At 41.2% G+C, this 21,919-nt stretch overlaps 2 protein-coding genes across 3 annotated transcripts in view; one reads left to right on the forward strand and one right to left on the reverse strand.

The window, feature by feature from the left end:
* ITGB3BP (integrin subunit beta 3 binding protein) overlaps positions 1–18,265 on the reverse strand; it is a 71,905-nt gene extending 53,640 nt beyond the window's left edge. The window contains exon 1 of the mRNA XM_053214185.1: positions 17,911–18,265. Within this exon, the coding sequence (XP_053070160.1) occupies positions 17,911–17,915 (5 nt within the window). The 5' untranslated portion in view covers positions 17,916–18,265. The remainder of the gene's footprint in view (positions 1–17,910) is intronic.
* Positions 18,266–18,280: 15 nt separating this feature from the next.
* The window catches only part of EFCAB7 (EF-hand calcium binding domain 7), a 50,092-nt gene continuing 46,453 nt past the window's right edge, over positions 18,281–21,919 (forward strand). For both annotated transcript variants that reach the window (XM_015078853.3, XM_053214182.1), the window contains exons 1-2: positions 18,281–18,430; positions 20,455–20,642. In XM_015078853.3, the coding sequence (XP_014934339.2) occupies positions 20,456–20,642 (187 nt within the window). In that variant the 5' untranslated portion in view covers positions 18,281–18,430; position 20,455. The remainder of the gene's footprint in view (positions 18,431–20,454; positions 20,643–21,919) is intronic.

Consider the following 21,919-nt stretch of genomic DNA (forward strand, 5'->3'; position numbering starts at 1 on the left):
TGTTTTATGGGTATAAAGTTTCAGTTTTGCAAGATGGAAAACATTTTAGAGATACATGACAGTGATAGTTGCACATGTGAATATACTGAATGCCACCGACCTGTACACTTAATAATTTAAAATAGTAAACTTTACAAAAACAGAGTAAAAAAATAGTAAATTTTGTTATGTATATTTTACCACAGTTTAAAAATACTTTTTAAAATGGGCACCTATCTACTGTATCCTAGTTTCTTCCCCTGCTTATAACCTCTGCAGGTTACTTTCTACTTTCAATCTAACCCAAATTTATACCTATGCCCATAATTTAACTACTATGCTCCATTTTTAGGTATACTAAGTTTAGATTCATTGGGATCAAAATCCTGGTTGCTACCGGCATTTTGCTCTTCAGCATTTAGGAAAGATAAATACATTTGACAGGCAATTTCATATGAAGAGAAATAGAAAGTAACTATGTTTGTAGGATCAGTCATATTACTAAGACTATCCTCCCCTATTTTATTTAATTTATCACATGATAGTATCCTGAATAGGGTTATCTGATTCTGTCAGAAAAGAACAAGCAGAGAGTTTCTTTTTTTTTTTTTTAATTTTTTTTTCAACGTTTATTTATTTTTGGGACAGAGAGAGACAGAGCATGAACGGGGAAGGGGCAGAGAGAGAGGGAGAGGGAGACACAGAATCAGAAACAGGCTCCAGGCTCCGAGCCATCAGCCCAGAGCCTGACGCGGGGCTCGAACCCACGGACCGCGAGATCGTGACCTGGCTGAAGTCGGATGCTTAACCGACTGCGCCACCCAGGCGCCCCGAGAGTTTCATTATACATTACTAACACTGGTGACAATATTAAAGAAATTACTCTAGAAAATACGAACTTTCATTTGATTTCTAATTAAGAACCAGGAATGACACCTCAAAAACACAAAATTACATGCTCTGAGCTTCTCTTTAAAACACTAAATGTCATTTTGAGTAGCAGAGCTGAGAGATTGTATGTGTGGGGAGAGAGATAAACTTAGTAAAGCAGATAAGACTCAGAGAGACTTGATGGTATGCCAAATTCCTCCCCTAAGTTTGGGCAAATCACATAATCTCACTAAGCTTCATAAAGTTGATAATAATACTGGCCTGTAAACTAGTAGGACATTTCTGAATGGAAGATAAAAATATCACTTACTATGCCAGTGCTTCCATTTACTTCTCACTATAATGTGATGATAATATTGCAAGAGCATTTAAAGGATTATTGAGTATGCTTATGAGATGCTTAGAAATCTTTTGATGAAAGGCATTGGCCAAATTCACATCCCATGTGACTCCTTTGGTGTGAATTGATATATGTGAAATGATTTATTTTCCATTCTATATATGAGAATGAAAAAAGAAGGGAGAAGAATCTCCTATATCCTTTTTATATTATTCCTTTCATTCAGGCCTGTGTTCTTTTGTGTTCAACATTCATGGTGGTGATACAATAATTCACTATCACATATGGGTGAGCAGAGGGAAATATTACTCTATTACATGTAGAAATATGGTCACCATGTGAGAGCACCTAAATAAATGATTAATTCTGTATCCTTCATGAATAACGGGTCAAAACCATAACCAGTTATTGGGCGACATATTTGTGTGTGTGTGTGTCAACATCTTCCTTATTAAAAGATTAATAGTGAATTAGCTAAAGAATTCTTACAAAAGTAAAAGGATATATACGGGAATATTGATCCCAGAAGATAAATAGAGATGAGATCGTTATTGAGCTAAATAAAGTGAGAAACGCCATAACTTCATTCTTAAATGAGTATTCTCAGAAATGAACATTAATAAAATATTCATTACTATTTCTGCTTGTGAGAAACATATATACATATGTGTGTATTACCACACATACATACATATAAAGGACATAAGTTTAATCCTTTTAAAATCTATTGAAAGGGGCCAAATAGGTTTACCAGAATTAAATATGGAAAATGGGTAATCTTTTAATATTTTTGTATGTATTATATGTTACAGCATAAAACTTAATGACACATTGATGTCTACCCTTCCCCTGAGATTCTAGCACAATCATCTCTAAGTTTTCCCTGACACTGTCCACTTTGCATTAAGGACCTTTCTACTCTACAGCACTATAGCAGTTCCTCTCACTAAGCTTATCATGTTGAAATAGTCCATTTCTATGTTTGTCTTTTCTCCCTGTACTAGCACCTCTCTGGTAACTGGTAGCTTAAACATTCTTGTTAAACTATCCTTCTCAAAAATTAAAATTCCTAGCAAACACAATATCTGTTCATATTTGAATCCCCAAAGCCTGACGCAGTGATGGGCACAAAAGAGTTATATAATGATTTAATTCACTGTATTTATTTTGAACTTAAAGCTTCAATCTCAAATATTTAAGTCCTTTAATTGTTTATGATTCTTCAATCCTGTTTAAGGTAGTTAAATACAGGTTCCTAAAAGATGTCATATTGACAGTCTTATCTCTAAGGTAGTCTCTTGTATGGATCTGTCTTAAGGGTTCTGGAAAAATCTAAACCATAATCTCTTCAAATATTGACTTTCCTTCATTCTTCCTTTATATACTTCATCTAGAAGTAATTTTAGACTTTCTAGTTCCATTTCCCATATCTCTAAACTCTTATTTCTTAGATTTCTTGCCTGTATAGTGAATTTGGGCAATTTCTTTAGATCTTTCTTTCAGTTGTCTAATTCTTTCTTCAATTGTATCTCATTTACTGTTTAATCCACCCATTGGTGTGCGTGTGTGTGTGTGTTTAAAAACAACTTGATGAGGTTTTTGTGGGTAACTTTTAATTTTTACCTAATTTTAAACAAAAAAAGTCTAGGAAGAAGAGTTCTTGTTATCCTTTACCCAGACTTGTCACTTATTTACATTTTGTCCTATTTGTTTTAATCATTCTCTCTCTATACATATATATAAACCTTTCTTGACTTATAGTAGGTTATGCCCTGATAAACCCATCTAAGTTGAATGTATCTCAAGTTGAAAATGCAATTAATACACCTAACCTAACAAATATAATAGCTTAGTTCAGCCTAAGCTTACATTAACCTAGAGTTGCCCCCCACCCTCAGGCTTGCTCTCTCTCCAAATAAATAAACTAAAAAAAAAAAATTTTTTTTTAATAAATAAAGGGGCAGGTTTTAATAGGTCCCAGAGAGTAGGGGGTGGGGAGGTTCAGAGGAAAAGGGAAGTTTGGTGAAAGGATTACCATGGGGGAACAATAGATGAGGTGGGGATGGTGAAAGAAAAATGGCATCAGAGGTGGAACCTGAGCACAGGACAGCTGCCACATGTTCAGAGTCAAAGAAGATGGGGAAGGCAGAAAAGAGGCTTTAGAAGCCTTTGTTTCTCTCTTTAATTGTTTGTTTGCCTCATTTAGAAACTGTATTTTGCAGAGAGGCAATTTTAGATTCCCAAAAACTTTCAGAAGCTTCAAAATACTAATCCAAACAGGTATCCCATTCAGTTTTTATTTATTTATTTTAATTTTAGAAAGAGCACAGACATGCAATAGGCGGGGGGGGGGGGGGGGGGGGCAGGGAAGAGAGAGAATCTTAAACAGGTTCCACACTCAGGTGGATCCCAATGAGGGGCTCAATCCCACAATCCTGGGATCATGACCTGAGCTGAAATCAAGAGTCGGACACTCAACAGACTGAGCCACCCATGCACCCCCCCATTCAGTTTTGACAATTTTATTTATTTTTTAAGTGTTTATTTATTTGTTTTTGAAAGAGAAGGAAAGCATGAGCAGGGGAGGGGCAGGAAAGGGGGGGGGAGGGAGGGAGGGAGGGAGAGAGAGAGAGAGAGAGAGAGAGAGAGAGAGAGAGAGAATGAATATCCTAAGCAGGCTCCATGCTGTCAGCATAGAGCCGACATGGATCTCAATCCTATGTACTCTGAGATCATGACCTGAGCTGAAATCAACAGTCAGATGCTTAACTGACTGAGCTACCCAGGCACCCCCAGTTTTGACAATTTTAGAGCGATGGCTGTCCAATTCAGTTATGAGAAAAGTAATTTTGGAGAGATAGAAAGTTTCCCATAATGGCCATTGAAGTTCTTAATTACTGTTGTTAAGTCATTCCATTTAGGTAGAAAGGTACTTAAGGAAAGACCACAGTTTTTATTTTTTTTTTTAATTTTTTTTTAACGTTTATTTATTTTTGAGACAGAGAGAGAGACAGAGCATGAATGGGGGAAGATCAGAGAGAGAGGGAGACACAGAATCAGAAGCAGGCTCCAGGCTCCAAGCCATCAGCCCAGAGCCCGAAGGACCACAGTTTTTAAACATAAAACCAGCTGGAGTCCTAGAAGTCAGGGCGAAGGGTACTCTCAAATCATTTTGATCACCAGGATCCCATTTCTTAAAAGATTTTTTTTTCCCCTAGGGCAAAAAAGAAAAATTCCTGAACAGAACAGTTTTCAACTGGAATAGTGTTAATTCCAAAATAGTAGCTTTAAATCTAAGTGCAGTAAAGACTACAGTGAAAAGGTAGAGAATATCAGAATAGATTTAAAGTGTACATACACACACACACACACAAAATCTTAAGTGTATACACACACACACACACACACACATACACGTATTCCAACTCATTCAATCCTCACAACATTGATACTACCTAACCTGATACCAAAATATGGTAAAAGAATTGTTAAAAATTTACTGACCAATATATTTCATATTTAGGTCCTTAATCCATTTTCATGAACATGGAATCAAAGATCCTTAGCAAAAGATTAGCAAATCTAATTCAGCAACATATGAAAGCAACAAAACATATGTCCAAGAGGGGCTTATACCAAGAATGTAAATTGTTTTGATATTTTAAAATCAATTAATGTTTTCAAAAAGAGAATAAAGGAGGTCATATTAGTAGTTGCACAAAGAATACACCCATTCATGATAAAACAAAAACTCAGCACACTTGGAGTAGAAAGGGAAATATTCCTATGAAAAACCTACACATATTGTACTCAGTACTGAACACTTATTCTAAGATTAGGACTATAAGATAAGATGTGCCCTCCCACCACTTCTATTTAACAAAGCTCTAAAAAAGAAAGGAAATGTGTAAGTGTTGGAAAGGAAAAAGTAAAATTGATAATCTGCCAGTGATGTGTCACGAACATGGAAAATCCTAAGGAATTTATAAAACAGCAATTAGAACTATTTAGCAAAGGTGCAGCTCATAAGGTGAATATACAAAAATAAATTACATTTCTATGTTATAGCTAGAAACACCTGGAAACTGAAGCTTAAATTTTTCCATATACAATCACATTTAAAAACTACATAAAATAAGGGGCGCCTGGGTGGTTCAGTCGGTTAAGTATTCAACTTTGGCTCAGGTCATGATCTCGCGGTTCATGACTTCGAGTCCCATGTCAGCTCTGTGCTGACAGCTTAGGGCCTGGAGCCTGGTTCAGATTCTGTGTCTCCCTCTCTCTCTGCCCCTCTCCCACGCACACTCTGTGTCTATCTCTCTCTCAAAAATAAACATTAAAAAATGATAATTTTTAAAAATAATATAAAAACAGGGAGGGGGACAAAAACATAAGAAGCTCTTAAATATGGAGAACAAACAGGGTTACTGGAGGAGTTGTGGGAGGGGGGATGGGCTAAATGGGTAAGGGGCATCAAGGAATCTGCTTCTGAAATCATTGTTGCACTATATGCTAACTAACTTAGATATAAATTTAAAAAATAAATAAATATTCTTAAACTACGTAAAATAAGTTTAACAGAAGACACTCAAGATTTCTACAGTGAAGACTACAAAATGTTGCTTAGAGAAAAGAAAGATCTAACTAGGAGCAAGTTTATGGATCTGAAGTCTTGATAACTTTAAAAATGTTAGTTCTCCCGAGTTGATCTTTACATACATTGCATTTCCTGTCAATCCCAGCAAACATTTATTTTCCTATTGGAAAACCAAATTCAAAATCTTTACACAAAGGCAAAGGACTTATAACAGCCAAAATATTCTTGAAAAAGAATAAAGTTGGAGTACATACACTAACTAGACTTACTATAAAGTGGTTCTGAATTCAGTGTGGTTTGGGCATAAGAACAGATAAAATGAAGAGAATAGAAAGTCCAGAAATGGAACCATAAAGGTGCCAAAGCAATTTAATGATGAAAGAGAAATCTTTCCAAATTGTTCTGGAATACCATATGGAAAAATAAACCAAACAACCTTGACTTCTACCTTATACTATATACAAAAATTGATTTGAGATATAACATAGAAATATGTGGAAAAGGCAAAGTTTTTAAAGGAAGCATATGAGAATATTGTTACAACTAGGGTAGATAAAATTTCAGGTAAGAAACAAAAACAATACCCATAAAAGAGAAAAAAATGACAAATTAGACTTTATCTAAATTTTAATCTTCTGCTTATTGAAGGACACCATTAAGAAAATGGATTGTCAAAAGCTGCAGGTATCACAGTTCCAGATTTCAAGTTATATTGCAAAGCTGTAATAATCAAAACAGTGTGGCACTGGCACAAAAAAATAGACACACAGATCAATGGAATAGGATAGAAAGCCCAGAAACAAGTCCATGATTTTATGGTCAATTAATCTTTGACAAAAGAGGCAAGAATATGCAAGGGGAAAAAGACAGTGTCTTCAATAAGTGGTGCTGGAGAGCTACATGCAAAAAAAATGAAGCTGGAACACTTTCTTACACCATACATACTAGAAAAAAGACTGTTACAAACTGAAGGGCTCCAGGTGCCTTCATGCCTTTAGCCAGACTTTCCAATGTCCTCCTAATTCTCAGTGGGGCTCCAAGGCTCAATGGGGCTTTTTCTAATCCTCCCTCTTAATCAACTTGGAGAAACCACTCTCCAGATTAGGAATGAATCTCTCTACCCTTATTGATGTTGGAGCTATATCAATGGTGAACTCCACTACCATGAAACAGCCCCTGCCTCCAGGTACTAAAGCAGTTCAAACAGTGGGGGTCTTTAATAAACCTCAACAGGTTCTTGTCTCTGAACTTATTTCCTTTTGTTTAGGTGCTTTAGAGCTACCGACCCTTTTCTTATTTCCTCTGCCCCTATTCATTTATTGGGCTGAGATTTCTTAGAAAAATATTATGCTGGAATTTCTTTCTCCCAAAAGGGGGAAATAATTCTAAAATTTGATAGTAGTAACCAAAATAGCCAATCAGTCAAATTAAATGACCCTCTGACATCTTTAATTTGCTCCATTTCTGATGGCCCTATAGCTGAGTCTGGGGACAATGATCACTCATCCCTGTTGGATCAGCTACCATCCTCTTTATGGGCAAAATCTTCAACTGGTGTTGGTAGAATCTATATTGCACCTCCCATCAAGATTCAAACAGATCTCTCAAAACCTTTCCCCAGAATTAATCAATACCCTACAGTCTTCCAAGGCATCAAGTCTGTAAGATTACAAGGCTCAGTGCCTTATTATCCCTTGCACTAGTTCCCTGCAATACTCCTAGTTTACCTGTGAGAAAACCCAATGTCCAAGCAAACAGGTTTGTTCAGGACCTCTGAGCAATAAATAACACTGTTATTCCTCAGCACCCTGTTTTTCCTAACCCCCATATGCTGTTCACATCTATTCCCACTGAAAGCAAAGTTTTTACTGTTATTCAGCTTTGCAGTGCATTTTTTTAGTATTCTAGTTGATAAAGATATTTTTGCTTCCACTTGGGAAGAATGGTAATACACCTGGACAGTTATGCTCCAGGGTTACACAGACAGTCATTCTTACTTTTCACAAACCTTAGTTTGCTCAAACCCATGTTTGATACTTAGGACACCTGATCCTGAAATTAAGGACTACATTTGGATCCAGGAGGTCTTCAGGGCACCCTGAACTTCCCCAAACCTAAAACAAAGCACCAATTATGAGACTTTCTTGGACAGGCTGGTTGCTGTTGAAATTGGACCCCAAACTCTTCTTATGACTCAGTCTCTAGATGCTTTACTAAAAAATGACAAATTTGACCCTCTTATTTGGAAAGATTGGGAAGACAAGTTTTGGGGACTTTAAAGAAAAGTGTAATAAAGCCCCTGCCTTCAGACATCCTATTACCAACTTCCCTTTTTCCATTTTGTGTATGAGAGGGAAGGGAATACCCTTATTCACCCTAAAACATGGAGACCCTCACCAACTCAAAGGATATTATAGCTAACAAGTAGACCCTGTAGCACAGGGCTATCTTCCTTGCCTCAGAGCCATTCCTGCCACTGCCTTTTGGTCAAAGCCACTGAAGGAATAGGGATTCCCCTTTAATCATCTTTGTGCCCTGTGCACAAGAAGCCCTCCTTAATTTTCATTACACTCAACACTTTTTAGTCATCTCATCTCCTATGAAATCCTCCTGTGACTGCTCCGTATATAATTTTCTCACTGTAGTAACTTTAATCTTGCTATTCTCCCCTCCTTCACTGACAAGACCCCTCACGATTGCTGAATGCTGACAGATCATCTTCTGTCTCCGCGTGACAATTTATAGGAAACTCCCCTAACCAATACAGATTTTTCGTGGTTTCCTGATGGTTATTTAAAGGATGAAAATGGTAAGTATGCCAGGTATTGTTATTGCAACTCCCTCAAAGTCACTGAGTTAGCACCTTTACCTCTGGTTACTTTGGCCCGACAGGCTGAGTTATACACCCTTACTCGAGCTTGTACCTTAGCCAAGGGTAGAACTGCAAATATTTATACCAATAGCCCGTATGCCATCAGAGTAGCTAATGACTTTGGAAGGTTATGGAAACAAGGTTGCCTTACCTCCAATAGGGATAAAATTAAAAATGGTTCCTATGTCTGAAATTTATTAGATGCTATACTTTTGTTGGCTTCTCTGCCTATTAAGGTCCTGGGCATTCTAAACTTGACTCCCTGGAGGCCAAAGGAAGCCATCTCGCTGGTATTTCTGCCAAAAATGCTGCTGTCAAGGAAACCAATAGTCAAACCTCTGTCATGGTCCAAAGGGATGTTCTCTTAAATGATAATTTTGAAAAACTGACCAAAGATATCCAACAGTGGGCCCCAGAACAGGAAAATAATTGGAAATCTAATAATTCTTGGTTTGATAAAAAGAGAAAACTCTGGCCTGGACCAATTCGCAACCTGGCCTTACCAGAAATCCTAAAGTTTCCACTACTTACCACTGTGCACACATGAAATCATTGGTCTACTAATGAAATAGTAGTGTTAATGAACCAATATTGGTGGGGATATACCAATAAGGTCACAAAAAGTGCCTACCCTCACTTGTCTCACCTGCCTAAAACACAATGCAGGGAAACCTGTTTGCATGGCTCTCAAACACTTTAAATTACTTCACAGGCCATTCAATTTTCACAGATGGATTTCATACAGCTTCCCCATCTCATGGCTATAAATATGCTTTAGTCATGGTTTGTATGTTTTCTCACTGGACTAAAATTTTCCTTTGTAGACTGGCCACTGACTCTTCTCTGGCCAAAATTCTGTTAGAAAAAAATTATCCCTACCTGGGGAACCCCTGTTGAACTTCATAGCGATTAGGGAACCCATTTTATCATTTAGGTACTTCAACAAGTCTGTGTTGTATGGTCAGTTTTACACCACTTTTATTGTGCATACCATCATCAATCCTCAAGCTTAGTGAGACACACTAATGGCACTATTAAGACTCAACTGGCAAAATTTGTAGAAATCCTTTAAATACCTTGGCCTAAACCACTGCCTTTGTTCCTTCTAAAGTTCAGACTCACTCCCTGGGGAACTCATAGACTTTCACCCTTTCAGATAGTCACAGAACATCCAATGCACTTGGCTCATGATTCTTTTGATCCACAGTTGACAAAAGGAGATATACTTCAATATCGTAAAGTCTGTTTCTATTAAAACTAACCATGCTTTGGTACAGCAATCTTTTCACAGTGCACTCACTCCCAGGAGATGAGAAACTTAAGCATCACACCTTGCAGCTTGGAGATTTCATCTACTGGGAAAAAAAAAAACAGCTCCAGAAAGACTCTCTTCAACCTTGCTGGAAAGGACCCTATCAGGGAGTGTTAGCCAACCCTTGAGCTGCCAAACCTGAGGGAATGGACTCTTGGATTCATGTGATACATCTAAAGGAAGTATCAAACCCTGACTGGACTTGCATACCATATGATCAGAAAGATTTCCTGGAATTGAGTAGACAACATCCGATGTGACAGTTTTCGCAAAATGTCTGGACCAGGCCTGTTAGAAGATTCAGGATTCACAGAAGAAACTCTTTTTCATTGGGACTATTAACCGACTCTGCATTCTTGTCCAAAATTCATGGCTTCTGAATTTTCAACTTGACTGTATTAATAACACATTTGGTTCCAACAGTTCTTCTGAGATAATAATACTTTTTAAAGGTCTTTAAAGTTTTGCTGTTTTGCCACCAGCTATTGTTTCACATTTACACCTGCACTGTATCTCCCCAAATGCATTAGGTTAATTCTTTCATGTGCTCTTGCAGTAATCACCATTCTGCTTTCATAACCACTTTGAGTAGGGACTTTCAGGAGGTATATATGACTCTGGGCTTGCCTCCGTATGGGGAACTCTTCTCCCCTACGTTGGAACAAGTGCCAATAAATATTTCTGGTTGCCTACTTTCAGATCGAGGATCCTGGTTTAGAACCATCACACAATTTGGCATTGTCATTTTGAATCTGTACTTACTGCCTATCAAATCTTTGTGAAAACAATGTACCCAGTAAGATTATCTCCAGTGCTTACAATCTTGATAAATATGGACTACAGACAGTAATTGCCTGAGAGTGCTCCCTACTACCCCTCCCTGTCACTCAAATTTGACCTCAATAGGTTTCCAATCTATATAATTCCCCTCCAGAGTGTGACATCACCCAGGAAAGATCTTTCCTGGCACTAAGGGTCAAAAGTCCAGCGAATTAAGAAAACCTCTTTTTAATTTTTTTAACGTTTATTCATTTTTTGATAGAGAGAGACAGAGTGTAAGTTGGAGAGGGGTGGAGAGAGAGGGAGACACAGAATCCGAAGCAGGCTCCAGGCCCTGAGCTGTCAGCACAGAGCCCGATGCGGAGCTCGAACTCATGGATGGTGAGATCATGACCTGAGCTGAAGTCGGACGCCCAACCAACTGAGCCACCCAGGCACCCCTTTTTTAAAATTTTTAAATGTTTATTTATTCTTGAGAGAGAGAGACAAAGTGTGAGCAGGGGAGGGGCAGAGAGAGGAGGAGACACAGAATCCAAAAGCAGGCTCAAAGCTCTGAGCTGTCAGCACAGAGCCCGACATGGACCTTGAACCCATGAACTGTGAGATCATGACCTGAGTTGAAGTCGGATGTTTAACCGACTGAGCCACCCAGGCACCCCAAAAAACCTGACTCTTGATCAGCGATGACTTTGGAGAAGGATCTTGACCAAAAGGAAGAAAAGTGAAAATTAATAAAGGGAAAGACAACTAAAGTTGAATACAGAGGACAGAAGGGAAGGCTACAAGGGGTACCCAAACCCTGAACATTGGTTATAGGAAGAACTGTCAACTACAGTGTTACAGCAAATAATCAGCACACAGAAAGAGACAAGTGACATACACTCGGGAGAATCAGAAAAGACTGTTTATTTCGCACTGATGCCAGCCCAGTGGAGTCACCTTCAAGGGTTGAGCCCTGAGCGCTGGCACTGGCCTTCTTTTATGCCTGGCTAGCTTCTGGGTACTTGGAAACTTTCTATCAGCTGCACAGGTGGGCAGGAATGCAGGGGGCTCAAGGAAAAACAGGGGGTGGGGGAGGGGCACTATCGATTGTGCTATGTGGGCAGTTGGCTGATGCAAGAGGCAAGCAAGATTACAGAAACCAAAAGCATGCAAGGGGGGTATCTGGCCATGGACATCTGGCTAGCCTTCTTTATGTGCTCTTGTCGGCTTTCCTTCTCATTCCCCCCTCTTGATTCTTAAGCTGCTGTAGCACTCTTAGAGAAATTCAGTTTGTGGGGGCTGGGGAACCCCTTGCTGCCATGGGAGGAGGGGCAAAGACCGTTCTGGTTCCTTTCTGCTGGACAGGGATGTCAAAGGGAGGAATGCGATAGCTAGGGTTCTTCGCCATCCAAAGGAATACCAGAAGAAATTTATATACTCCACTGGGTCTTATTTCAGTATCTACCTCCAAATCTTCGAAGGGTGCCTGACCAGTGTTGGATTCCCATGGGCTCAGTAGGGCCTTATTTGGTGTTATTTTGAGTGCAGAGGAGGCACCTTGAGAGACTGAGGCACAGAGGGACGGGAGCCAAGCAATTACACAGTAACAGCTCAATAAGGTTTCAAGGGCAGTTTTTCCTTTGTGGATGAGCTAGCTCATGCTGTTGGAGACGTACCTGGTGGGCTAGTTGCTCCAGTATATGGACCACTTGGTCTGGAAGTACGCACCATCCTTTTTTGGTCTGGCTTCCTTTTTCCTGTTGTACCCATTTTGTTTCTTGGATTGTGTACCTTGGGGAAGTTGGCAGTTCTAGGACCACCATGATTTTTGAGGGTGTTGTTTGTTCTCCCACTGTTTGTTTAGCTGCAGCATCTGCCTGTTGGTTATCTTCCGACACTGAGTCTTTTTCTCATTGGTGTCCTTTGCAGTGGGTAACTGCTATCTCCCTTGTTCCCAGGCTGCCCTCAATAGTTTTAGGATTTCTTCCCAATTTTTTCTTTTCCTCCTGCAGTCAAAAGTCCTCTTTCCTTGTATAGAGCCCCATGTATATGTAGAGTGGTGAAGGCATAGTGCAAGTCAGTATATACGTTGGCCTGTTTGCTTTACTGAGTTCTAGTGCTCTCATTAGGGCCCACAGTTCTGCTCTTGGGGCTGACCATCCTTGTGGAAGGGGCTTTGCCTCTATGACCTCAAAATCAGAGATGAAGCTGCTGCTGTCCGTAAACCAGATGAGTTCAGGATTTTGTAAGGGACTGTCTGATAGATTGGGTCAGCTAGAATAGACCTCATCAAGTACCTCTAGGCAATCATGCTCTTGGGGCCTGCCACAGTGGGCAAGAAAGTGGTAGGATTTAGGGTTTTTATGGCTTCTAATTTTACTCATGGGTTTTCACATGGCAGTCCCTGATATTGTGTCATCCGAGCATGAGTTAACTAACCAGTGTTGCCCCCTGGCATCCATCAGGGTAATTAATAACTGAATGGGGAACTTTAACATTTAGATTTTGCCCCAACATGAGTTTGTCTGCTTCCTTGATTAAAAGTGTGGTGGCTGCCGGGACCCTCAAACAAGGTGGCCATCCTGCCGCAACTGAGTCAATCTGTTTTGAAAGGTATGCCACTGGTTTCTGCCAACGTCCAAATTCCTGGATTAGAACCTGCAAGGCCACCCCATTGTTTTTATGGTTGTGAATGCCTTTTCTTGATTAGGGCCCCAGACACTCTGGAAAACAGTGTGGAGTTTCCTCAAAAAATTAAAAATAGACCTACCCTATGACCCAGCAATAGCAGTGCTAGGAAATGACCCAAGGGATACAGGAGTACTGATGCATAGGGGCACTTGTACCCCAATGTTTATAGCAGCACTCTCAACAATAGCCAAATTATGGAAAGAGCCTAAATGTCCAGCAACTGATGAATGGAGAAAGAAATTGTGGTTTATATACACAATGGAGTACTACGTGGCAATGAGAAAGAATGAAATATGGCCCTTTGTAGCAACGTGGATGGAACTGGAGAGTGTTATGCTAAGTGAAATAAGCCATACAGAGAAAGACAGATACCATATGTTTTCACTCTTATGTGGATCCTGAGAAACTTAACAGAAACCATGTTAAGGGGAGGGGGAGGGGAAGGAAAAAAAAAAAAAAGAGGTCATAGTGGGAGAGAGAGCCAAAGCATAAGAGACTCTTAAAAACTGAGAACTGAGGGTTGATGGGGGGGTGGGTGATGGGTATTGAGGAGGGCACCTTTTGGGATGAGCACTGGGTGTTGTATGGAAACCAATTTGACAATAAATTTCATATATTGGAAAAAAAAAAAAAGATCCCCAGAAAAGGGATGACCTTTCTTACTCCTTTAAGTTTTTTTTATTTATTTTTGAGAGAGACTGAGACAGCGTGTGAGTGGGGGAGGGGCAGAGACAGAGGGAGACCCAGAAGCTGAAAAGGGCTCCAGGCTCCGAGCTGTCAGCACAGGCCCAGATGCAGGGCTCGAACTCATGGATCGTGAGATCATAACCTGAGCCGAAGTCAGATGCCCAATCAAGCCACCCAGGCTCCCCCTTTTCTTATGCCTTTAATGTCTCGTATAGAGGTCTGGCCAACTCTGAGAAGCCTGGGATTCATATCCAACAGAATCCTTCTGCTCCCAGAAACTGGGAGCGGACCTGCCCGCAGGTAGTGGGAACCAGAATGGCACAGACTTCCTGTTTCCTTTCAGCTCCCAGCATCCGTTTGCCTTGGGTAATTTTGAAGCCCAAATATTTAATTTCCTGTTGGCAAATCTGTGCCTTTTTCTTTGACACCTGGTATCCTGCCTCTGCTAGTAGCCTGAGAAGGGCCCTAGTTCCCTCCCAGCATTGGGTCCGTGTGGGACTGGCTAGCAGGAGATCATTCACATATTGGAGGAGGACACATCCTGGGTCCTGTCCCAGAAACCTGGCTAAGTCAGATGCCAGCGTCCCACTGAATATGGTTGGTGAATTTTTGAATCCTTGTGGCAATCTAGTCCAAGTGAATTGTTCTTTTGCCCCTGTGGTAGGGTTTTCCCATTCAAAAGCAAATAGGGATTGGCTGTTAGGTGCTAGCTGGAGATAGAAGAAGGCGTCCTTTAAATCTAGACATGTGATCCATCCTGCCTTAGAGGGTATGAGTTTTAGAGGAGTGTATGGGTTAGGCAGCCCTGAATGCAGCCTGATGACTGCTTCTTTAATGGCTCTTGGATCCTGTACAGGGCCGTAAACATTTGTCTCAGGCTTTTTCACCAGCAGCAAGGGAATATTCCATGGGGACTGGCATCATTTTAGAAGTCCCATTTGAGTAGCCTGTCCAAGTGTGTCTGGATCCCCAGACGTGCCTTCCGTGGGACCATTTATTGGCGTATTTTGACAGGTTGGGCCCCAGGCATTAGGTCAATTAATATTGGGGGTGGTTTTTTGACCAGTACATTCTTCCTATGGTATCGTCAGGGACAAAGTCATGGGTTGGGCCTTTTCATTTAGGTGCAATTGCATCTGTCCATCCAAAGTGAAGGCTATTTTTGCGCCCATCTTGGCTAGGAGGTCTCTACTTAACAATGAGACCAGGAAGTCGGGTAGATACAGGAACTCATGAACTATTTGGTGACCTTCCAGCTGGCATTGTTGGGGACCACAAAATAGCCTCTGGGTTTGCATCCCAGTGGCTCCTATGATGGTGACTTCTTGACCCAATAGAGGTGCCACCTTGTCACCACAGAGTGTTCAGCTCCAGTGTTGATGATGAAGTCTATTGTCTGGTCCCCTACCTTCATTTTGACCATGGGCTCATGGGGGCCCAGTTGGACAGAGCCTGGTCTTTGATAATCAGAGTCTGCTCCTGCCAGTCCGATCTGGTCAGCTGAGGCTGACCAAGCTGGGATGTCCATCTCAGATGTCTAGTTGTCCATCTGGTGCCTGAGACTGGAGCTATTTTCTGCTTTCAGTGACAATTTTTCGGCTCTTCTGTGTTGAAAAGGGTGAGAAGTTGCTTACAGTTGACTCAGGCAGGGTGGCGAGTCTGGAATATAGATTCTAGGAGATCTATCATTGCCTGTGGCTTCTCAGAGTAGGGCAGCATGTGGTGTCCTCAGTTGAGGAGTCAGTAGTACAGACCAGTTGGTTGCAGAAAACTGATCCCCCCCTCTTGTAGGGTCCCATTGCAGCCTATTCTCGGTGACCCCTAGTCTCCTGCAATGGCATCTGCATTGCCATTGGGGCCTTGGACCTGGAGCCGCAGACCTAAGGTGTCCCTACCAGTTCAGGTATCCCTGGTTGAAGCAGACTGGCTGCTGGTAGAAGCAAGACTGACAGGGGGTGACTGTCAGGCAGGTGAGGTTCCCCTCCCTTGATTGATGGGGCACTGGGGGCATATGGTGGTAGAAATGGAAGGACTTCTGAATTTTCTTGGAGGATGGGGGGGTGGGGTTTTTTTTCCTGCGAAGTCTTCTTTCCAGCCTGCGCCACTAAGACCTTACATTGTCCCTTACTATTAATGCAGAACCAGACCCAAAGAGGTTTGACCTGGGCTATTTCCAGCCATTGGTCAATGAATGGGAATTGATTCGGATGGCCAGGGTCCCCTGTAATTACCTTATAAACAGCTCAGATTGTGGGGACATCTAGGGTGCCCTCAGGGGGTCAGCTTACACTGAACATAGGCCATTCTGATTCACAGAGCGTGCGTAATTTCCCGGGGATCGGGTGGGGTGGGGTGTCAATTTGACCCCATAGTCACCTGAAAATCCCTTTTTAAAATTCTTAATCATACAATCCAGAACAGTTGGTTTTGAGGAATTTTCCCCCATCCTGGTATCCTAAATGGGTCCCTCCCAACGTATGATGTAGCAGGACAACTATGAGGGAAGAGGTTGTTTCCTTCACCTGGCTGCTCCCCTCAGGGGTATTAGATGCCTCTTAACATTGGCAGGTCAGTATAAACACCTGACTTGGATCAGGCCCCTGTGGACCTGATTCTGCCTCCAGTCATTTATGAGGTCTTCACAGAATGGCATGGTAGGACACACTCAGGCTCCGTAGCCAAAACCGTGGAGCACGGGCACTCACACATACATTCAAACAGATTGCACACTTCCACCCAGGGCTTCCCTGTTCTATGCGGGGTGATCAAGTTCCCCTTCTGGCTCAGGGGCTGGCCTGAACTCAGTCTGAAGTCCCTGGGGACACTTACCGATCCGACGTCCTGGGACAGGCCTTTTTGTTCCACCTGGAGTCCGTTTGAGCGCAGCGGTGGCCGACTATTGTCGGGCCCAGCGAGGGTAGGGGTCCAGTGAAACCACCTGCGGCTCCCCCTTCCTTTCCATCGCAGGGGCCTGATATGAGTGGCTTCTCCGCTGGCCTTCGACAACGGTGGCTCAAGAGGTCAGTGCGGCTGTCGGCTTCCAGGCCAACACTTGGCACAAGCGACAAGCGACACGCACTTACACCGGTGCCGGCCTAGGGGAGGCACTTCCAAAAGCTGAGCGCGAGCTCTGGCACTGGCCTTCTTTTATGATTGGCTAACTTCCGAGTACTTTGAAACTTTCTATCAGCTGCACAGGTGGGTGGGACTGCAGGGGCTCAAGGAAAAAGGTTGGGGCTGGGGGGGGGGGGCACTACCAGTTGTGCCACGTGGGCAGTTGGCTGAGGCAAAGGGCAAGTAAGATTACAGAAGCCAAAAGCATGCAAGGGGGGTTATCCGGCCTCGCACATCTGGCTTTCCTTCTCACAGACCCCAATAGAATAATTTCAACACGAAAAGTCATTAATTACAGGTCTTAACAGAGAAAGACGTACACTGCGTCTCCTACAAGATACAGACCACTCCTGCAACTAAGCCAACGAGAAACCGTCATCATCACCTTGAACCTGAATTGGCTGTTCTCCAGTAGACTTTGGGTCAAAAAACCCCTCCCACCTTCCTCCTCCTTCATAAAAGAACTTCTCTCCTTTGTTGGACTTACCTATGGTTTTGCCATAGCTTGCGTGCAGCGAATTGCAATGCTTTGTTGCTTTAGAATAAACCCATTTTTTTGGTAGTAAAATAACAGACTTTTGTTTTTAACAACATAATATCTACTCTTCTTACTCATAGAGGGGCCCAAGAAAACAACCATGGGTTGGCTCAGGGTAGATACCTACGGCATTTCGACATTCAGGAGAGCACCACTGCGGGATAAAAGGAACTGAGCAACGTCTTCCTAAAGCAGTTTCTCCGGAGGGAAACGCTGGAGTCCGAAAAGCGCGGGCCTGCGGGCGCCAGACGCTGTGTCACACACAAGGTGGACCGCTGGAAACACCCTCCCTCTCTACGAGGGATCCGAGTGTTTGAGGGAAGCGGGGGGGTGGGGGGAGTCTAGCTAAGGACCTAGGACCTCATCCAGTCCCTGTCAGTGCAGCAGAGAACCCTCTCTCTCCACTCTGGCCATTCCAGACCCCGACAAATGAGCGGCACAGCCGTCTCTGTCCTCTCCGGATTTACCGCCCTAGATTTCTACCCGGACTGTTTGGGGAGGTGCTCTGGTTCTTATTTCCGGTGGCGGAGAGGTGCCGTTGCCATGGCAATTAAAGTAGAGGCCGAGGTCTGTTGAGCTGCAGTGAGAGGATCGCGGAATCCGTGGAGAGAATTGCCTGCGCTTCCTCGTTTGTGAGCTGGAGTTAGGTAGCGAACAGCTCGCGGTCTCTGTCCCTGCAACGCGCCCTGCCTCGCTGTCCGGCTTCCTTTTCTGTCACCTTTTATTTCTCTGTCCTACTAACGCTTGGTCCGTGTGTACCTCAAATGTACCCCGATACGCAGTTTTGTCGTCGTGAAATACAAAAACAGAGAGGTTGTCCGCGATCATCTGTGAAATGTATTTCACGGTGTAGGGCCGGCGACTGGGCGGCTCTGCTTTCACTTGGCCCTTTAGAAGCCTTAGGCGCTTGTTAACAGTTTATTTTTCTTGGTATTGTGTGGCGGGTTATTTATGGAGCCGTTTGCTACAGTGTGCTCTCTGGGCCCCTGTGTTGGTCTCGCGCTGGAGTTTTAAATGAGGGAGGTTTCTAAGCCTGAGGGGTGCAGTTATATATTTATTTAAGCTTCCGTTTCGTCTCTCGTCACAGAAAGGGAAAGAATAGAATTCTGGAACATTTGTACTGTGGGATTTCCACGTGAGGGAGTCACCTTATTTGGAAAGAGTATTCGAGGACGAGCCTAAAAAAATACTTAAATTTTAAAATTGCTTGCTGCAAAATGAACATTCGTTCTTCCTTTCTTATTGGAACAGTTTTTCACCCCCCCCATTTGTGAGGAGATGTGTGCACGCATATGTGTTTAAAACTGATGCTTAATTATAGTGATATCAATTTGCAGTAACCAGACTGTGACACCACATCCCTATGGGGTCCTTCTAAATCTGGTGTAATATGAAAGTGTCAGGCAGGCAGTCTGTGTATTATAAATAGGGTACTTCATCCATGATAAGCGATTATTATCTTTCTTTCCCAAGTGTAAAAGACCTATATAATTCAAGAAGGTGCAAGTGATTTAGGCCTCCTGAGTAAGAATCCAATGAGTCCTGAAGGGGACCCTACCTGTGTCGTCTTATTGTTGAACTTGAAATATTCAATTTATTAGGTTGGAATGTATTTTTAGAAGTCAAAGCTGGGTAAAATAATGTTGGAAGCTGTTAGACCACCAGCACGATTTAGCGCCTCACAGTAACTGTTGTACAAGAAGCCTTCGTTCACGTTAATAAAGAAGAAACTGTTATCAGAATTTACTGCCTCTTGTTACTGCTAGCTGGGTGACATCTCTGTCCCTCAATTTCCTTATCTGTAAAAGGGGCAAAAAAATACTTGACCACTGTAATAAGGATAAATTGAGATGTATGATAGTTCTTTAAGCCTTATGAGCAGAGGTGCTATATAATGCCACAACGTTATTATTAGTGATGAAAGCAGTAAAATCTCACAATAATGCTATAAATGGGATCTTAAAAATTGAGTTATTCAAAATGTGGGCCTACATTATTGAGATGTTGGTGGAATGACCTCGTTGATCCTGCTGAGGTGAGGGATGCCAACTGTCAATCACATGACATCCGAATTCTCCTTGTTGTGGAGTTCACTCTTTCTACAGTTTATTTAGCACTTATTATGTGGAGCACTGTTCTGTATGTTCCCCGTGTATTATTCAGTCCTCATGACAACCCTATGAAGACTTAACTTCAGCTATCCTATTTTGAGAGAATATCCTATTTTGCTTTTCCTTTGCTGTATGATACTTATTTTGCATTTATATTACATCTTTGCTTTGGCTTTGTTCTTTTGGCTCCCTCATATACATATATATATTTTTCTTTATATAAATTTTCTTATATATAGTTGATTTCTAAATATACATGTATGTATAGCTTATATATATGTATGTATAATGTTTATTTACATGCGTATAATTTGTATATATGTGTGTGTATATACAAATATACATACACACACATATATATAAATTGCTGAAGGCTTGTTCTAGTTTAGCATGTGATAATACAAGCATATGCATATTATAATATTGGACTTTTCCCTGGATATGAAACCTTTAATGCCTTGATTTCCTCTCCTCCACCCCTACCCCATTTGAGACGCAAGGTTACATTTGCATTTTAGGGGATTAACACTGACTAAAATTTTAAAATTATTTTCTAATAGAATGGCCATCAGTCCAGGAAGAGATGCAGCTTTCTCCTGTCAGAAGTCAGCACTTTCAGAGAGTCTGCGAACAAAGAAATTTCCACTAACTGAAGAAGAAATATTTTATATGAATTGTAGAGCTGCCTACTTAACTGTTTTTAAAAGCAGCTTAGAAAACATTATTTCTAAAGAACAACTTTACTTGGGTAATTTTTTCTTTAAAATTTAAGTATTTTGCCTTATTTGTTGAAAGGTAATAGATCAGAAAGACAGGAATAAGAATTACATTGCTGAATCATTCCAGTTTCTTAGGGAAGCTTGAACAGTGAAACTACATTACGCTATTGTGTGATTTTATATATTTATATATTCTAGTAGCTTCCAAATAAAGCATTCAATGTTTATACAGACTAGATTAGTATTTTTTTTTAAGTTTTTAAATTTATTTTGAGAGATAGGGAGAGAATTCCAAGCAGGTTCCAAGCTGTCAGAGCAGAGCCTGACATGGGGCTCGAACTCACGGACCATCAGATCATGACCTGAGTTGAAAACAGGAAACACGAGTTGGATGCTTAACCGACTGAGCCACCCAGGTCTCCCTATATTAGTATTTTTAAGGCTTCCATCAATTACTTGCATATTACTTATATATATATATATATATGTATATATATATATATGTATATATATATATATATATATGTATATATATATATGTATATATGTATATAGATATAGGTATAGTATATTTATTTATTTTTGAGAGAGTGCATGAGCAGGGGAGGAGCAGAGAGAGGGAAGGAGAATCTCAAGCAGGCTCCACACTATCAGCACAGAGCCCAGTGTGGGGCTTGATCCCACAAATCCTGAGATCATGACCTGAGCCGAAATCAAGAGCAGAGTACTTAACTGACTGAGCCACCCAGGCACCCCTTAAAAATATATTTTTAAAAATTCTTATTTGGTACTTTAAGATTTATAATAATAGAATTTAAAACATTTTGGTATCTGAATCACTAGCCTGAATTTGACCTCTACTGAGGAAAATGTAAAGAATATATAAAAATGGGTTGAATGATTACAAAAAAGAAATATTAGGAAACGGGTAAAATTTTAAAAGAGAAGTGTGCTGTTTTTATTTTTTGGGGAGGGAGGGAGAGTTGGTCTTTTTTTGCTTCTTTCCATTATATGTAAAATTTCTCTGGTTGCAAATATCCATCAGACCAATGAATTTTGTCCTTGCTAGATATGTCAAATAATTTGGAATTCTTTACTCTTGAGTGGTAAACAATAGCCGATAACACTGAATACTCCTGTAAGTTTCATCAAGGCTAATAACTTTATGGATAGAGAAACAGAGTTATCTTGCCAACTTTAGAAGAGGTTTCCTTAAATAAAAATTCTGACATTTTTGCAACAGTGTCTTGGGTTTGTATGCAATAAGATCTCTATTTGAGGAAATCCATATTGGGGAATATGAAAA

Source organism: Acinonyx jubatus, chromosome C1 (genome assembly GCF_027475565.1).
Source record: "Acinonyx jubatus isolate Ajub_Pintada_27869175 chromosome C1, VMU_Ajub_asm_v1.0, whole genome shotgun sequence".
Taxonomy (NCBI): Eukaryota; Metazoa; Chordata; class Mammalia; order Carnivora; family Felidae; genus Acinonyx; species Acinonyx jubatus.